General features: G+C 40.1%; 1 protein-coding gene across 3 annotated transcripts in view; it reads right to left on the minus strand.

Moving 5' to 3' along the window:
• Positions 1 to 16,566, minus strand: part of VCAN (versican) — a 111,259-nt gene that overhangs the window by 63,586 nt on the left and 31,107 nt on the right. For all 3 annotated transcript variants that reach the window (XM_052776823.1, XM_052776822.1, XM_052776824.1), the window contains exon 6: positions 8,044 to 8,337. In XM_052776823.1, the coding sequence (XP_052632783.1) occupies positions 8,044 to 8,337 (294 nt within the window). The remainder of the gene's footprint in view (positions 1 to 8,043; positions 8,338 to 16,566) is intronic.

The following is a 16,566-nucleotide window of genomic DNA, read 5'->3' on the forward strand; positions in this document are numbered from 1 at the left end:
GCCAAAAGAAATTATTCCAAAATATCAGTTTGACATCTTCCAGCCCATTTAGAGCACGATGCCTACGCAGAAAGGTTGCTTTGCTTAATTTTTACATATTTTTTGTATGTTAATTTGTTTGCTGCTTTGTTAAGTTTGTCCTGTGTGTCTCTCCTTTCCCTGCTACCAACCCTGGCAGAGACATGGTCTTGAATGCTCCCCTGACTCCAAGAAGTATGCCAGCTGGAGTTTAAATTACTGGCAGAACCTTCCACACTGGACAAGCCTAAGAGTAAGAACAGATTAAAAAAAAAAAAAAATTGGTGCTCTGTGTTACAGACTGAGCCAGAAACCACTCATTATTACACTGACTTAGTACCCGCTCATTCACTCATTTCAGGAAGCAGAAAGGTGGACAGGGGATGTGGAGTTTTGTTCATTACTTACAAGACATGTGGCAGCATAAGGAGGATTCAAAATCTGATACTGCAGCTACAGGAGTTTCTCTACAACGCCAGGTGTAACTCCCACTTACCTACACTGTGTTTTGACATCAAAACATGAGCCAAATGTAATGAGAAAAATAATTCAAAAATCTAAATGCAGTATCCATTCCCAATTACAAAATATGTGCAATATCAGAGAAAATGAATTGGATTCTTAAAAAAAAGAAATTTAAAAGCTATTAGTCTAGCTTATTTGTAAGGAAAAACTTAAAAACATAATGAAAGGCCATGCATCCTCGTCACACCATTGCCCAAGGTTCTTTTCTTCCAGCCAACAAAACAGCAGAGGCCGCAGCTCTATTAGCTCTGTGAACACAAACAGTCTTAAGTAAAACCACTTGCTATTTCATAACTTCTGAAGTCAGACGGTTAAAGGCAAAAGGATATGTTATCTCCTGGTATTCCCACATGCAAGTGTAGTTCTGTGAACAAATTATAACCTGTCAATCTATCCACAAAAGAACAATAGCAAAAAGCATTTCTCTTTCCACATTTATAATAAAACTGCCAGAGGACAAAAAATCAGCGAGTCTTTTTACTCAGTTCTTCCTAATGAAATCTGTAGCCCAGCACCAAATAAAAGCAGTAATCTTTGCTTCCTGACTGCAAAAACCAATTGGAGAACAACGAGAGCCAAGATTGTCCCTCGGGTCAGGAACCAACAGCAAAGTTCTTGCTGCTTTACTCTCCTCACCTACTGTGAAACAAGACAAACTACTCGTATGTCCCATGAGTGGTACCCAGTTCCCACAGCAGTGAGCAAAGGTAATAAAGAGCAAAACCAATTTATGTTTCCTGTACTTGAACACCTAAAGGGATGGATCTTTTACTTCTTCACCTTGTTGCTCCTAATCCTGTCCTTGTTACCTGAACCATTCAGTGATCTGGGGGAATGAAAGGAAAATGTCTTCAACTGTGTCCTCTTTTCTTTCCTCTTTCCCTCTGTCCAGTGTTTGCACCTAGGGACTATTCTTAAGGAACCCAGTTTTGAATCACTGAGACAAATGCAAGTTCACTTGCTTTGGTAAAAGAAGCATCTCCACCTGAACCTCCACCTCCTCAGGCTCCAAACAGTTGCTCCACATACATGGAGCAGATTAGATTGATAAATCAGGTTCTCTCTGTTCATACTTTACACTGCATTTAAGGGTCAAGCTGCACCCAACCACCACCTCCTTCTCAGGGTGAGGTACTAGTGAGGTCTATGGCACAGGACTGTCTGAAGCAGATTGAGATCTTCTTGCCGTTTTCAGCATGATCTGTTTGACTTCTCAAAATTCCTTCGCCATGCAACTGAAGCAGAGTGGAGTAAGAAACATGCTGCAAGCTGTTCGTGTGCACAGTCTCTGTGATGTTTGCTTGTTGCTATAAACCTAGCAGAGAGCTTCAGGGATTTATTCTTCCTACACCTGGTCCAAGATATTACTGGAGATCTCTGCAGCTATGTAGGTCTTGCTAAACTGCATACCTGAGAGAAGCAGAGATCTACCTTCTTAGCAAAACAATAAAAGCTAGAGAATTGTTATCCAGTGGTAGCTGCCTCAGTAAGGCAGCTTAAGCCTTTTGCATATCTTCACCTTCACAGAGGGGAAAGGAAGCACGACCAGAGCCAACAGCCTTGTATACACTGTGGTCAGTGCCATGACCTTGAGATGCTTGCCTGCTCAAAGGCATTTTACCCGTTCTGATACTGGACTGTGAAATGGTGGAGGACATTGGCTTTATTATGTTCAGCACTCTATTGTGTTTCATCTAAGATAAACTCTTTTTTTGCTCTTTTTCTTCAGATTGATAATTTTGTTCCCTGGGTGTCACCACACCCTATATCTTCAGTATTCTGTGGTCGTTCCCACACTGATCAAAAATCCACAGATCTCCCTTAATAGAGTCCCTGACATCAGGCTGGAAATAATTCCCTCATCCAGGAAATAGCTGGGACATGTAGCTACTGACGGTTGCTGTGGAGAGGGACAGAACTGCTTAGTTATTCAAAGTTTTCCAAACTAAGTCACATGCAGCAAAAGGGAAGACAACATTTCTTCTGCCAGCTTTTGAGCTATGCCTAAAAATCTTATCCATTCTGCTGCTGGACAAGTGGAGCACATTTGATGTTTTCTGAGCCTTAGTCTGCAATTATGGTGGCTCATACTCTAGGACCTCCCAAAGAAGGGGCTTTTTTCTCTTTCCCTTCTCTGAAGTCCTCCATAGAAGAACACTGCCTGCAAGTCACCTTGCATTACCAAACACCCCTGTCCTAGCGAAACACTCTTACTTGAACTGACAAGAAACAGAGGGTTTGGTTGGAGAGGTTTTGAGGGGGGAAGGGACGAGGTTCACAGAGAGACCTTTATTCTCCACTTTCATCTTACAAAGGTCTGTCCTGATACGTATGAAGGTTGCTTGCTTCCTATATTTATTCTATAAAAGTGCACTCTGATTTTGAGCGTTAGATGGATGAAGCATCAAAGAAAAAGGCCCTCAGTCACAAGCAGTGGTTGACTTGGATACACTCTTGATGGGGCTGTACTGAAATCGAAATAACGTGGACTCCATTCATGATGAACACATACAGCAACGCTGTCTCAGAACTGGAATTTTCCAGTCTCCAGCTAAAATGAAATCATAATGCCAAACCAAAGTGGCATAACAAAAAGAAACAACAAAGGTGCATGAAACAAAGTCAAAATGAAAGAGCAAAGTTGAAACAAAATGGTCAAATCCAGAGCAAAACAGTCAACACGTGTTTTGAGTCAAGCAGAAAAAGTTTTGCTGAAAGATTCGCCAAAATCAATACAGGTCTACGAAAGAATTCAGCTTTAATAAATCAGTGTTTCTCAGCAAAACGCAGAATTTACGTTTCAAAAATTCAACCGCCTCTGTGAATGAAGTTCATCAAGTTCAGTTTTGTTGCAGGTGTGTAAGACAAAAACTGTATACCTTTAGATTAGTGCATTTCTGGAGTGCAACTTATTCTACAGATGCTGTAGTATAAAATGCCCCATCCAAAGTCAGTTGAAGTCTGTGGCAAGATTCCCAAAAACTTCAGTGAATTAGAAATGACGGGACTGGGAGATAGAGGGATGGAATTAAATAAATATCCTATAGCTTTATGCAAGAACTAACTATTAAATTGATACCCATTAAAAATTAAAATTTTTTTGCTGATACAATGTTTTTTCTCTTACAGATAAACATGTTCAGCAACAGCTGTTCTATGTTTTTTTTTCTTTTATTTGTAAATATGTTAATATGTTATAAGTCCTATATGATAACATTTGAAAAACTTTTCCTCTGATGATGGCCTCCAAGGATTTTCAAGTACTTAATCATGTGTCTAACCTGCAACTTTTTCAAGCCCCATCAGACACATGATTGGGTACCTCTCAGAAAAAAAGAACTTAAAATTCTGGCAAAAGTCTTGGAGGGATGATATGCAACACGGGGATAATGTTTCAGAAACTCAGAGCCATGTGGTTTCTGTAGAGTGAAAAACACTTATGATCAAAGTGAAGAAGGTTGTTTGGTTTTTTTAACAAGATTTTTAGATTTGAAATCATGTATTATTAGTCTGGGCCACTTTTATTTTCATAAAGTCAAGATACTTTGCACAATGTAATTTTGTAACAAGAACACTGCTGAAGTTAAAATCCTGAACTTAACTGTACTGTTAAATGTTGTCCAGGTTGGCTGTTTTATTGAAACTAGTGCATATTATTTTTAAGTTGAATTTACTGCTCGGGTTACTGTTTTTCATGTATTTTAATAAACATGATTCCTTTTTGAAAGTAAGTAAAATGTTCAAAATACAGATTGAGGTTTCTTTGAGCTGCAATTTAAAATTAGTATTTTGAGATTTTCCACCAAAGAGACTTTTAACCACAGTATAGGAGTGAAGAGTCTAAGCAGGGCTGAAGAAAGAGATATCCCCTTTCTTAAATACACGATTTGTCTTTGTAATGACTAAAACAGATGCCTGCTTTGCCACAAATCTATTGCTTCAGAGTATGTATAAAGTCAAGCACCGGACTCATCCTCTCTGTGGCTGTGAGGCATTTATTTTGGTGCCCTTACTCAGGGAGTATAGTATTACTCAGCATGAGTAAAAGTGGCAGACACAGGTCCTTCATCATTGCCATTTCACTTCAGACTAAATGCGCAACATGTGGCCATTACCCTTGGAGCTGAGTCAATGGGAACTTCACTAGCTTTCACACAGGAGGCAGAGGAAACTTTATGGGGAGACTGTAAAAGAACTGAGATCACCACATGAACATCTGTGCTGCAGACCTTCAGCACTGGTGCTACCTGGATAGCTGGCTTGATCCTGCCCTGTTCACAGAGGCACTCTGTGTTTTTCCCTTTAGCTGACCAAGATCTCATAAATGCATGTAACAACATCCCTTTTTTCTTCTTTTTCAGCAACAGAAGTTTTTTCTGGTGTGACTGGGTATTCAGGTGAGGAAGGAAACGTAACAATGTAATGTGAGACACAAAATGACCTCAGTAAGAGCCATAAGCACTGGATTGGAGTTACGTGGAAAGAGTCAAGGTCTTTGGGAGAACAGTTTTGTTGCCTGGCATGGTGGGAATCACTGTGTAAAAGCTTCATATCGAGCTAAAAGAAGAACTTGGGGATAGTGGACTTTATGTAATGGACTACTGCACTGAAAATTTAAAATAGAGACAATGAGAAGTTTTGGAAGAAACTTCCAGACAAAAGCTGATTTGAAACAAGGACTTAAATTCAAGCCTCCTGCTATACTGTAGAGCCATTTTTTTCTTCCTCTCGCTTTTTCTGCCCCAAAGAAGGGACTGGCTCCAAGGCTCCAACAGGAGGGAATGACTCACTCTACAGCCGCTGCTTCAGGCAGCTGCTTGAGATATGAAAGACCAAGATGCTAGGCAGCAAGTCTCATTACTCACCACTTGCATAAATCTTTTAGTAAAAGCAATGAAGAGTTACAGCTGGTTCCTGTGAGATCCCAAGCACCTTCTGAGAGGGAGAGAGTGCCTTCAGTAACTTCTGAAATATGTGGCAGACAGGCACCCTGAAGGAGGGTACACGGGTCAGCATTACACTGCTGCATTTCTCTACACAAAACCAGATGTATTTGGCAAAACCTGAGTCATCTAGCTAGCGGTGTTTAATTAATTCTGATGTAAAGTTGAATGCAATTAAAATTGCTAGAGAGCAGCCCACTGTATACCAAATTGTGTTGGTTCTGTTTAGTCTGTTTTTTTCTTGTAAAAGGGTTGACAGTCATAGACTGTCTACTTCCTGGGTTGCAAACTGATGAAATATTTATTCTCCGTGTATCAAGGGCAAGAGTTTGCAGAAAAAGCAGTTATACAAAAGGCAACAATCCAATGCTTATCAAGGATGTTTTCAGAACAAATGGTATGTCACTAGAATTTGTTAACTAAAACTTCCAGAAAGAACATTGAAAAGGCACATGTTGTTTAAAAGGGGAGAAATTCACACAGACAGACAGAAGGTTAGAATTTGTCCTAACTAAAGACTAGATTACAGGCAAAATGTCCAGTCCCTACTCTGGTCTTTTAGAAGGACTGATGATTTTCATCCCCATTAAAGTCAATTTTACCCACAACACTTGAAACCGATCATAAACAATTTGGGGGAAGAACAGGAGTGATATGACAAAACTCTGCTCTGCAGATTACAGCACACACTCCTGAATTTAACTAGTCCTTATTCCTTTATGCAGTTCCCTTGAAGTCCATTAGGACTACTTCCACATGCAAAGTTTTGGAACACCTTACCCACAAGCAATAAAGATTAAAAAAAAAAATAAATTCTATTTTAAAATATTGCAGAGAAGAGTGTCTGAGAACAGCCAGATTGTAACATTGCACCAGATGTTGTGATTTGTTCTCAAGCAGTAAAGTTTGTTCATAAATGAGCCTTCAATGCCTGAGTTAGAAAGATCTGCAGCTGCAGTTGGTTCACCACCCACAAAAATGAGGACAGTACAGGCTGCACATTTCAAGCTGTTCTGACTTACAAGACTGAGTCAAAAAAACCTAGATATTCATAGTTAAAGACCAAGTTCTGAACTTTTAACTCAACACAAGTAGCCTTTACATGTTAATGTCAATTGTACTATTTGCAGCCACAGGAACTTCCTTGAACAGAGAGGCCTGCAGGAAAACTGTTGAGCAGTCCAACCTCCCTATGTTGCTGAGGAGGCTTCAAGCCTCAGGGAAGCAGGATATTCAGCTGGGAAGAAGCACTCTGATCTCTTTGAAGCACTCTGATCTCTTCGATGTGATGCACCTTCCAACAGTATCAGTGTCCTCTTGCACAAAGAACAACATCCTGTGATGGAGGGGATCTTAAAAGGGTACAACTAAAGTGATGGAATCCTCTCTTAACAGACACAGATAGCTGGTCTGTGGTATTTGAAAGGGCTACACAGAAACGTACATGTTGCGCATCTTGAGATGCATGGATGGGTTTCTGGAGGTGTAGGGAAAGAGTAAGTAGTCATCACTAATGCCAGAGAAAAATGTAGGAGGGATGTTCTGGAGGAGGCCAGGCAGATGAGACCAGGACCTCCATGGTGGCAGTCTGTGAAGCAGTGTCAGTTCCAGGAAGGCCTAGGAGACAGGCAGGGGTCTAGAAGTGGTGCACAGGTGAGATGATATAGGGAAAAGAAACTCAGGTACACTAGAAGCTGGTTAACCTTTTGGGACAAAAGAAACCTATGCAAGGATAGGCTGCACCATAATAATAGCAGAGCCAGGCTGCTGGCACTGACCATGAACAAGGTTACAGAGGAATATTTAACTCCAAAGCCAAATGAAAGCTGACAGGTGTGGAGGACATCTGGCTTAAGATTGAGGCAGTCTAACGGGTGAATGTGGCAAATGCTTGCTGCATCTCTGAAAGTACCAGGAGAGAAACAAGCAGCAGTAAGAAAGGCAATTTAGACCATCCACAGTACCAGCTGACTAGCGTGTGAAACACTGAGTGAGTGAAAGGACAACTTACAACTGCTTTAGAAGCCTGAAAAATATGATAGGACAAAATGCCTGGAATGCAGATAACCCCCAAATTACCATCATCTCAGAGAACTGAAAATGGCCAAGCTTGTACACAGTCTGTAAACAGTCTCTCTAATTGCCATCACTGGAGACAGAACATCAAGTTAGACACAGTCATTCACCTGGTCAAGTAGGACATTTCTTCTGTTTTTATGTTCATTGACACAAAGAGACCAGGGGGCACTCAGGCACCAAATTATCTAGCATCTGCAGACTGAGGGTGACTATGCGTATGGTGTGTCCCTCTGTCTAAAAACACTACTCAGGCTGAAATCTTACCTTAAAACTTTGCCTATCTTTGTCTGTCAATGTTACTTTTAGACACTCATTTTAGTTCTGCTTTTCTTTCTTTTTTGTAAAGCCATAGTGATAAAACAATTTTTTAAAAACTCATGTACACTGCAAGAACTGAAACAAAACACATATTAAAGAAAACACTTTTCAGGGTTAGCACGGTGAGCATACTGAAAATTATAACTAAAAAAAAGCTTACGTTCATAGCAGTAGGCATCAAACTTGCTATCTGGGTAAGGAAAGCCTGTTTGGTTTTCATAGCGATACAGGGTTCTCACCCCAAGTAAACCTCCACCACACTGGGGCCTTGCCACTGAGGCTGGGTAACGAACACTGCCATCCGCCAGCCAGCCATAGTCACATTGGTCAAAGCCATTCCTCCAGGCGACATACAGATTCCCAACAGAAGCAAGAACACCATCTCTTTTCCGACACAGCTCTTTAGCTTCCTCAAAGGTGAGCTTCTCGGGGACTGAGACATGAACCACTTCATCTACAGGAAGAAAACAAAGATAATAAAGACTGAGTATCACATTCCACCATCATGCCAGCTTAGTTCCCCTCTTCCAGTCAGCGTCCTGCAAGGTTGGGAATTTTTTCCAAAAACTGTTTGAATAGTTTTTTGCTTAAAAAAATCAGATAGTTGGAAAGTCAAATGTCCCAGATTTGAATATGAAATTGAACATACCACAAAGCATAAGCATAAATATGCAAACTTTATGCCACGAAGTACACTGTGGTTGGAGATTGGGTCCCTCCCTCAGTTGCTAGGCAGAGGTAACAGCAGCCTCGAAGTTCCTCTGTGACCTCTGTTGGAGTAGATGTGGCAACTCAGCTGCACTAATTAAATCCAGTCCAACAGAATTTACTTTCTCAGTAAAACAAATCTTTTACATCTGCAAGCCTCTTACCTGACCTTTTTAGTCATCACTAGAATCTCACTTGAGATACACAAAAAACCCAAATGTTCTTCACTGGCTGTTCCACAACAGCTTCTAATGTCATAGTTCCACCAGTCTTCATCTTGCCCCATAGGGAAACAAAGGTGAGGGAATGCAAGAGACATGTTGCATACACAAAGCCCTTTTTGTGTGAAAAAGCCGAATTAGTCTAGAATGCTGGTAGTATAGTTTAGCTTCCATGGAAAAACAATTTGTAAATAATAGCCGTCCAGTTGGAAACTGAAACAAAACAAATAGCACATCTAATATTTTACTTCCAAGCTAAATCACTATTATGCAGTTGGCTTGGTTGCCTCATTCACTCGAACACTATAAACAAAATCAAGGCTCTAATATTCATGTCCTGGGAGTGAAACAGTAAAGTGACTGCTTTCTAGTTTTTGATCAGGCTTCAAATGAAACTGATGAGACCCAAAATCAACATGTTCAGCTGCAGAAAACAGTGCAAATTCAAAACATTTGTTACAAGACAGTAATTCTCTTCCTCAGGTACAGTAGGCCGAACACAACAGTCACTGCTGAAGGAAAGCACTGCTTATTCATATTGGACATGCAAGCTGTCTTACCTCTGCAGTTGTCTCAAGGCAACCTAGCAAAAGGCAAACAGAAACTACATCACCCCAAGCAGTTTCATTCACGTCAATATTATGCTTGTTTCGGGCTTGAAAGGAATGCAAGTGTGAAAGGAGGCAATGTACCAATATTCTTTTTCCTTCTAGGTAGAAACTCTGATTTGTTATTACAGCTGTATCAATTACAGTATCAATTCCACAGCGTAAGTTTCTTTATATATGTTGTAAGGAGTTTCTAATTCAGTGGTAAAGGGACAGAGCATGTCTGTTGGAGAGAGACAGAAAAGGAAAGCAAAGAATCATTCATCCTCAGAAGTACCAGAATGCTTCATTCAGCTCTTCAGACCGTATCGATAATGCACTTTTTTATTAAACACCTCTGCAGAAGACAGCTTTTTCTGCATCAAGAGGGATCTGGTATCATGGCTAGTACAGAATGATGAATGCAGTTATCCCACCATACTCTCCCAACAGCAGTATCATGAAACAATGGAGCAAAGAAAGACATCTCCAGAGCAGCCCTCTCTGTTCTGAGGACTATTCACTTATCCTCTCACACAGCAACCATGATGTATATGATATGAAAATTAGCAGTTAAAACTATTGCAATTAAATAGCAGATATCGGTCTGGTTAGACAAGAAAATGAGACAAGTAACAAAAACAATGCATTTTCATGGTTTCTAGAAACAAACATGATGGATCAAAAACTAAATAATGTCAAACAATCCCAACAGCATCCTTCTGAGAGAAACTTTTTGAATACACAGGAAAATGGGTAAACAGTACAAGATTAATAGCAAAGCAATTTTTCCATAAACTGATCTGGATCACTGCCTCCAAATGGAGCTTGTGCATAACATCATTAAAGTTAGGGGTATTTATTCTTCTGAGCTGTTATCTGCTCTCTGTTAAAGCAAATAAACTTAGTGAATGATTATGTCTTGTTATAAGACTTCAAAAAGCAGGGTTCAATCAGTACTTGTATAAGAGAGGACACTTGGCAGAGAACTTACTTATCAAAGTTGCACAAGAGCATTTCTACATGGAAAGCTGCCTTAAATTTGGTTGGAGTATGCCTGCATATCCAATATTGATAATACTGCACATTTAAAGATGGGTGGCATATCTTTCTTTGTATTGAATCTATTCGACTGACGCCACATCTATTTATTTGGTTCATTTCATAAAATCAGCTGCTGTCATACAGGTATCTTTGTCAAAGGGTGTTTTACCAAAAAAACTAAATGATAAAAACTCCCATGTGTTTAAGGACAAATGCATCATAACCAGAACAGTTCAATAAGTGAAGTCAAAAGTCATATTCTTTGCCACTGATTTGGCATATTAAAGAATTTGTGATGATAAATTCACAAGAAGGCAAAAAGGTGCCAGCGCACTCAGCAAAATGTCATTCCATCACATACCAAGTAAATAATCGTTTATTTCAGGAATGCTAGTGATAAGATAAAGGGTACAAAGATGTTAAAACATGGCAGCTTGCAATTCCTCTTGTTAAAGAGTGTTTTTCTATGATTCCAGAATGCTTATTTAAAAAAAAATCCAGTGAAGTGCAAGAGTCACATTCCAAGTATCAGTCATTTACTCTAAGAGATACGACTCTGCAATTTGTCTGTCCAGTTTGAAAATAAATTAAAATCCTGTAGGACTGTGTGCTATATAAATCCAGAAACTCTTAAAAGTTGTCCTGCAATCTTCCAAAACCACCTTACAAAAAAAGAGAGAGAAAGGTTTACGTTTTCTGTTGAGAGCTTGGGAAGAAAACAGTGCTCAAAACACTTCTTCAGCTGAATGGCATCAGTTTGATTTACAGCAGCTCTAAATTATTTGATGAGAAAGTGTGCACAACCTTTCCTGCTCTTCTCACCTGGAGCAGACTGTGGGCATGTATACTTCATGACAGCAGACTTAGCACTTCAGGGATATGGTGACCCATACAGCACAAAGACAACTAATCAGGACCTATTGTTTGTGTACAGTAAGTGCAATCACTTAGAATGTGCAGGGATGACATTTTGCTATCCATGTCACCTCTCTGACGTGATTAGTGCTGAGACACTTGCTCACCACCAGTCTCCTTGGTCAGAAAGAGATGGCTACAAAACTGTTGATATTTTGGGTGCATGTTCTGGAAGAGCTTCTTAATAACCTCCCACTTTATCCTCACAGCAATGTGGAAATTCAGTTTATCGTATGTGAAAAGAGCACTGGTCTTACGTCACTGTCAACGTGGCTTAAGAACAGCGAGAAGCTCAAGGAACTTCCTCTGACACCACCAAACACTTAGGGAAAAAATCATACAATGGAACTCAGGTTCTGCTGAACTCTTTCATGGACTCAACCTCAAAACTGACAGAGGCTTTCAAGAGGCCACGGAAAAGGGACCTGTGCTCTAATCCTGACTTCCAGCATGTCAGTCAATGTACCTGAAACATCCTTACTCCTTCAAAGTACCAAAGAGAAAAGCATTTGACCCTTGCACAGAAACTTCCTCTAAAAACCAAGAAATTTAATAGTGAATCTAATAAAATGTATTTAATCCACAGAGTCTTTAAAATTAATTGCTATTTTTGGAAGTACAATGGGTTCCCTATTTAGCAGAAGGATTCCTCCTGACACACTCCTACAGTGTCTTTATTATGATACCTGAAAACACCTAAATTTCCCAGCCAAAACACTGGAAACAAGGAAATTAAGAGAGAAAACTTGTCTGGTTGATAAACAAATGACATAGCCACCAATACCAAAGCAGGGCAGATTCAATTTTGTGTGTGTGTGTGTTAAAAGCCCCGTGCAATGTTTTTATAGCTGGAGCACACTCCAAACAACTTAGCAATATTATGCAGGCAAACCCCAGGGCTTAGACCAGCAGATGAACAGAAACTAGTTCTACAGTACCAGGGGGTGAAATTGAGACCGTGACAATGTTTAGACTGCAGACAATAATGTAATGTATATTATTGCTGGCTCCCATTTAAAACCAAGCTTCAAGTTGATCATCGAGCCTCACCGGTCAGAGCACATGAAGAATCCCCAGGATTTTCCTGTTACATGTGTTTGTTTTGCTTGGTTAAAACAGCCACCTGATGAAAGTCATGCTTTTTCCCTCTCTTTCAAATATATCAAGCCAGATGAAGAAGCCAGGTTTTTCTCTTGAAGACAAAAGCTGATTCACTACAACCCCCAAGGAAAAAACTGAAGATCTACAGACTTATCAGCTGGTTTTATAGCAAGCTTCATTCCTTTGAAGGTTAATTCACTTATTCTCTCTCATCAGGAGACGTCTCTACTGAGCTGGGCATGTTTATAGATGCAAATTTCATGAATCACACATCTTAAAAGCAAGCACAGAAATAAGGGCAGGGTAGAACTATAGCCGGGGGTCACTACACAACGTGTATTGACTAGGGTAGAAGTAATGAATCTAGATGTAAGCCCTCCAGCACAGACCTCATCAGTAATTTCTTTTTCCATACATGAAACCACAATTAAGGGATTGGCGGGTTGCTACTTCCTAGAGGAGGTCTTTGAGCCTGACTATATGGCGTTCTCCTCTCAGAGCAGAGCATCATCTCCTCAACTTCACATACCATCACCCACCATGCCAGGTACAACAAAATGAGCTACAAGCCACTTGCACCAGGCAGATGAAGGCATCACATGCAAGTCCATGACAAAAGTTTTACAGATGTCTGAAGGATTCTCCCAAACTGCAGAGAAGCTTAACAGGTAACCTGTGAGTCTCCTACTGAATGCTTTTGACACACCTGGTAACACAACTGCTGTGGATGGTGGCTCGTCAACCACCTGTAAAATGTCCTCGCTATTATCCAATCTATGTGAGGGAATGACAAATACTAAGGAGACACATATATTTATTTGGTTGTAATATTTTTAGTCTTTTCCCCCATTTTTCTCTCCCAGAGCAACAGGAGCCTTCATTATTACTGTCCTATCCAGAATTTGGTGCTCACAAGCATTACCTTGTGGTTGGGTGCTCAGATTCTACAACCTCCACTACCTTCAGTGTCAACTAAAGGAAGACATAAGAATATCCAAAGGGATATTAAATACACAAAAAGCTAATCATTCCCATAGATGGAAATGCTTAACTCTAACAATTTTAAATAAAAACAAGACAGTACCTTTCCATCTTAGCTTCTTGGTGGTATTCTTGTTTCAGGAGAAGAAACATTATCTCCCACTAACAATCTGGCACCTCTCCTTTTTTGAGCTTAATGGGTCTATGGTGAACTCCAGACCTGTTCTTTAGTTGTTTCTGGGAGATGGTGGCACCCACCAAGCTCAGCAAGCAAAGATGCCCTCATGGGGTTAGTAGAGCTCCAGGGTTCTGTGACTACAGTTGCAGATCAGGGTGCCCTGAGTCAGGTATGAAAGATGGCAAAAAGTGACAAAATGTCATCTTTTCCTGAGGTTATATGGAACATTCTAAGGACATTTCCCCACCTGCAGCTGTAACCTGGTGTTACTGCTCTTCATAAACATTTGGTCACAGCTACATGGTCAGTAGTTCAAAGCTCAAGCAGTCATGAGACACTGCCATCATGACTTTATTTTCCTTAGAAACATAGAATCTGCCCAAACCTTCAATCTAGTCAAGTGTACAAAGAAGCAGGAATACTGTGGCCACTTCGGGGACTAAAGCATTTACCCTTGCACCTTGAGGACCATGTGTCCTAAGAATTTCCATTTCCTCCTCCTCTCTTTCTCTCTTTGGCCAAAAGGCCCGTGCAAAAATGCAGCAGCAGCCACCAACAGGACTAATAGACTGCTTATACACGAAGGAGGTAAGACCTACTGCCCATATCTATCCCTCTTCTCCACACTTGTATAAAGATAATGGAGACCACTAGCCTTGTCTTGAATACTCTGGAAAAAAAATACAGATACATTTGGGCCAAGACAGACATGAAAAGTTACATCTGTCTTCACCATAGGCAGGGGCCCTGGAGGCTACATATAGTTAGCCTGTTTATTAATCCAACTCATGCTCCAGCCTTCCCCTTCTTTCCCAAACTGCACAGACAAAACACCTTGTCTCAGCTGCAGTTCTCTTCCCCCATCCTGCTGCTGTTAAGGGCTGGTTCTCTGACACACCAGACTAATAAAGAGGTATCCTTAACAAAGTCACAAATTACTGTGAAACACTCTCTAGAACTGGTAAACCACAAAGACCTAAGCGGCTAGGTTCAACTTTAAAGCAGAATGCTAGACAAGCTGAAGAAGTGTCTCTTACACGTTAGAACAAGTTAGTTGATTCCTTTTGATACATATCAGTAATGATTTAATTAAAAACTCTCCTGAATTTTTTAGGTCTATTCTATGCAAAACCATAGGCTGAACAGGAATCATTTGACAAGACTGGAAGAGTATACTTTTCCCAATAGGCTTGCCCTCAAGCATGAAGAGTAGCATAGCAACTGCTATACCCTTAGAGAGCTCTGCTGCAGTTGCCAAGTGTTACTGGCTTTTATGTATACAGAGGGGGGAAAATGAATTCTGCATTCTATGTGTTTTGGGGTTTTTTTTGGGGGGGGGTGTTGTGCCTTACTCTTACAAAAATCATTTAGACATCAGGATTTTTGGATCTCCCCAAAGATGAGCTTTATCATTCTATGAGCTCGAATACAATGTCATGCATAAAAACCACCATTGTATTATTTCCTTTTTGGTTTACTCTCTTTGGGCTCTGTACCCTTCTTGAGAACTCTTGGATCCATGACCCTGCATTAGATCACACCAAGGCTGGAGAAGTGTCCAGTATAAGCCAATGCAAAGGCTGTGACTCTACCACAGGCCCTGAACTAAGAAGAAAAGACAAGATCCTTTTCTCTGTGTCCCTATTTTAAAATCTAATCTAATTGTTGCTCCATAATCAGGATGGATTCTGGAAAATATCTTTAGCTCCCAAAACACAGAAAAAACTTCTCACCTGAAGCCATATTTTAGATTGTGACTTCTTTAATTACTATTATTCTCACAGAAATTTCCATGACAATAGCAAAACTGCATGAGACTAGGTGGAAAGTATTTAAAGGACATCTGGTTTTGTTTTTTTCTTTTTTTTCCCTGCACTCACTGTGGGGGGGGAAATGGTGCATGGAAGGGAGACTATAATCTTCCCCACAGCCACCCCAAAATAACTTTCTTAGCATGAGTCCCCATCTGCATATTACATACTCTTGTTAGACATATATGGCTTCTAACTGGCTTTGGCCAGAAGACAATGCTGCATGGAGTAGTTTGTGCCTTGGCTCTGCACCACACACTCACAGCCCCTCACTTCATCAGTGGGCTTTGGCGAGCAGATCTCACTTTGTCTCCATTTCTGACACCACAGCACTGTCAAATCAATCACATACATGCTTATCTGAAGATAGAATGGAAATCGGTCCTTCCCCGTCACACATTTCCATTCAAGGGATTATTCCACAGAAGACACTGGTGCAGACACCACTTCAGCTGGAGGTGTTAAGAGAATCTCAGAGTTATATCCAAACATTTGCAGCTTAATCACTTTAGATTAAACTCTTTATTAATAAATCATCTCCTGCAGTTAAAGGTATCCTAAATGTATTTGTTAATGCTTGGTACAGTGAAATATGTGATTAAATATGAGGAATGTAAATCAGTTTGTAATAAGAGACCATGCCCAGTACCTATTTAATGATATTTTGACTTCAGATTCTTATTTTTATTACTAGGACCTCAGAAATTTTGAATCATTCCCATAATTATTCTTCTGTGTGTTTTAGCAAAACTCGAAATATTTAACTTATTGTGCAGTCTTTAATCTCTCTGGCTTTCCTCAGAACAAGGAAACGGTAAGAGTTAGCCTAGACAACTGGTTTCAATTTAAGCTAACAGTTTGTGTTTCAGGGAGAAATCCATGTTTCTGGCTAACTTTGTGATTTCATATGACCAGAAAGGAAGAAAACTGAAATGGTGTTGCTCCTACAAATTCTCAGTGCAAGTACTAAAATTAGTACTGTCAATTCAATACACATTTAATTTAAAATGTATTGCAAGAATTCCTACCACCATTTATGGCCTTCTGGGCTAACACATTAATAGTGGCCAACACACCAATAACTGTTCAATGACTTCCATGACGACATTCTCATTATGGCCCTGATTTTGATATCAT

This window comes from Harpia harpyja, chromosome Z (genome assembly GCF_026419915.1).
Source record: "Harpia harpyja isolate bHarHar1 chromosome Z, bHarHar1 primary haplotype, whole genome shotgun sequence".
Lineage (NCBI taxonomy): Eukaryota > Metazoa > Chordata > Aves > Accipitriformes > Accipitridae > Harpia > Harpia harpyja.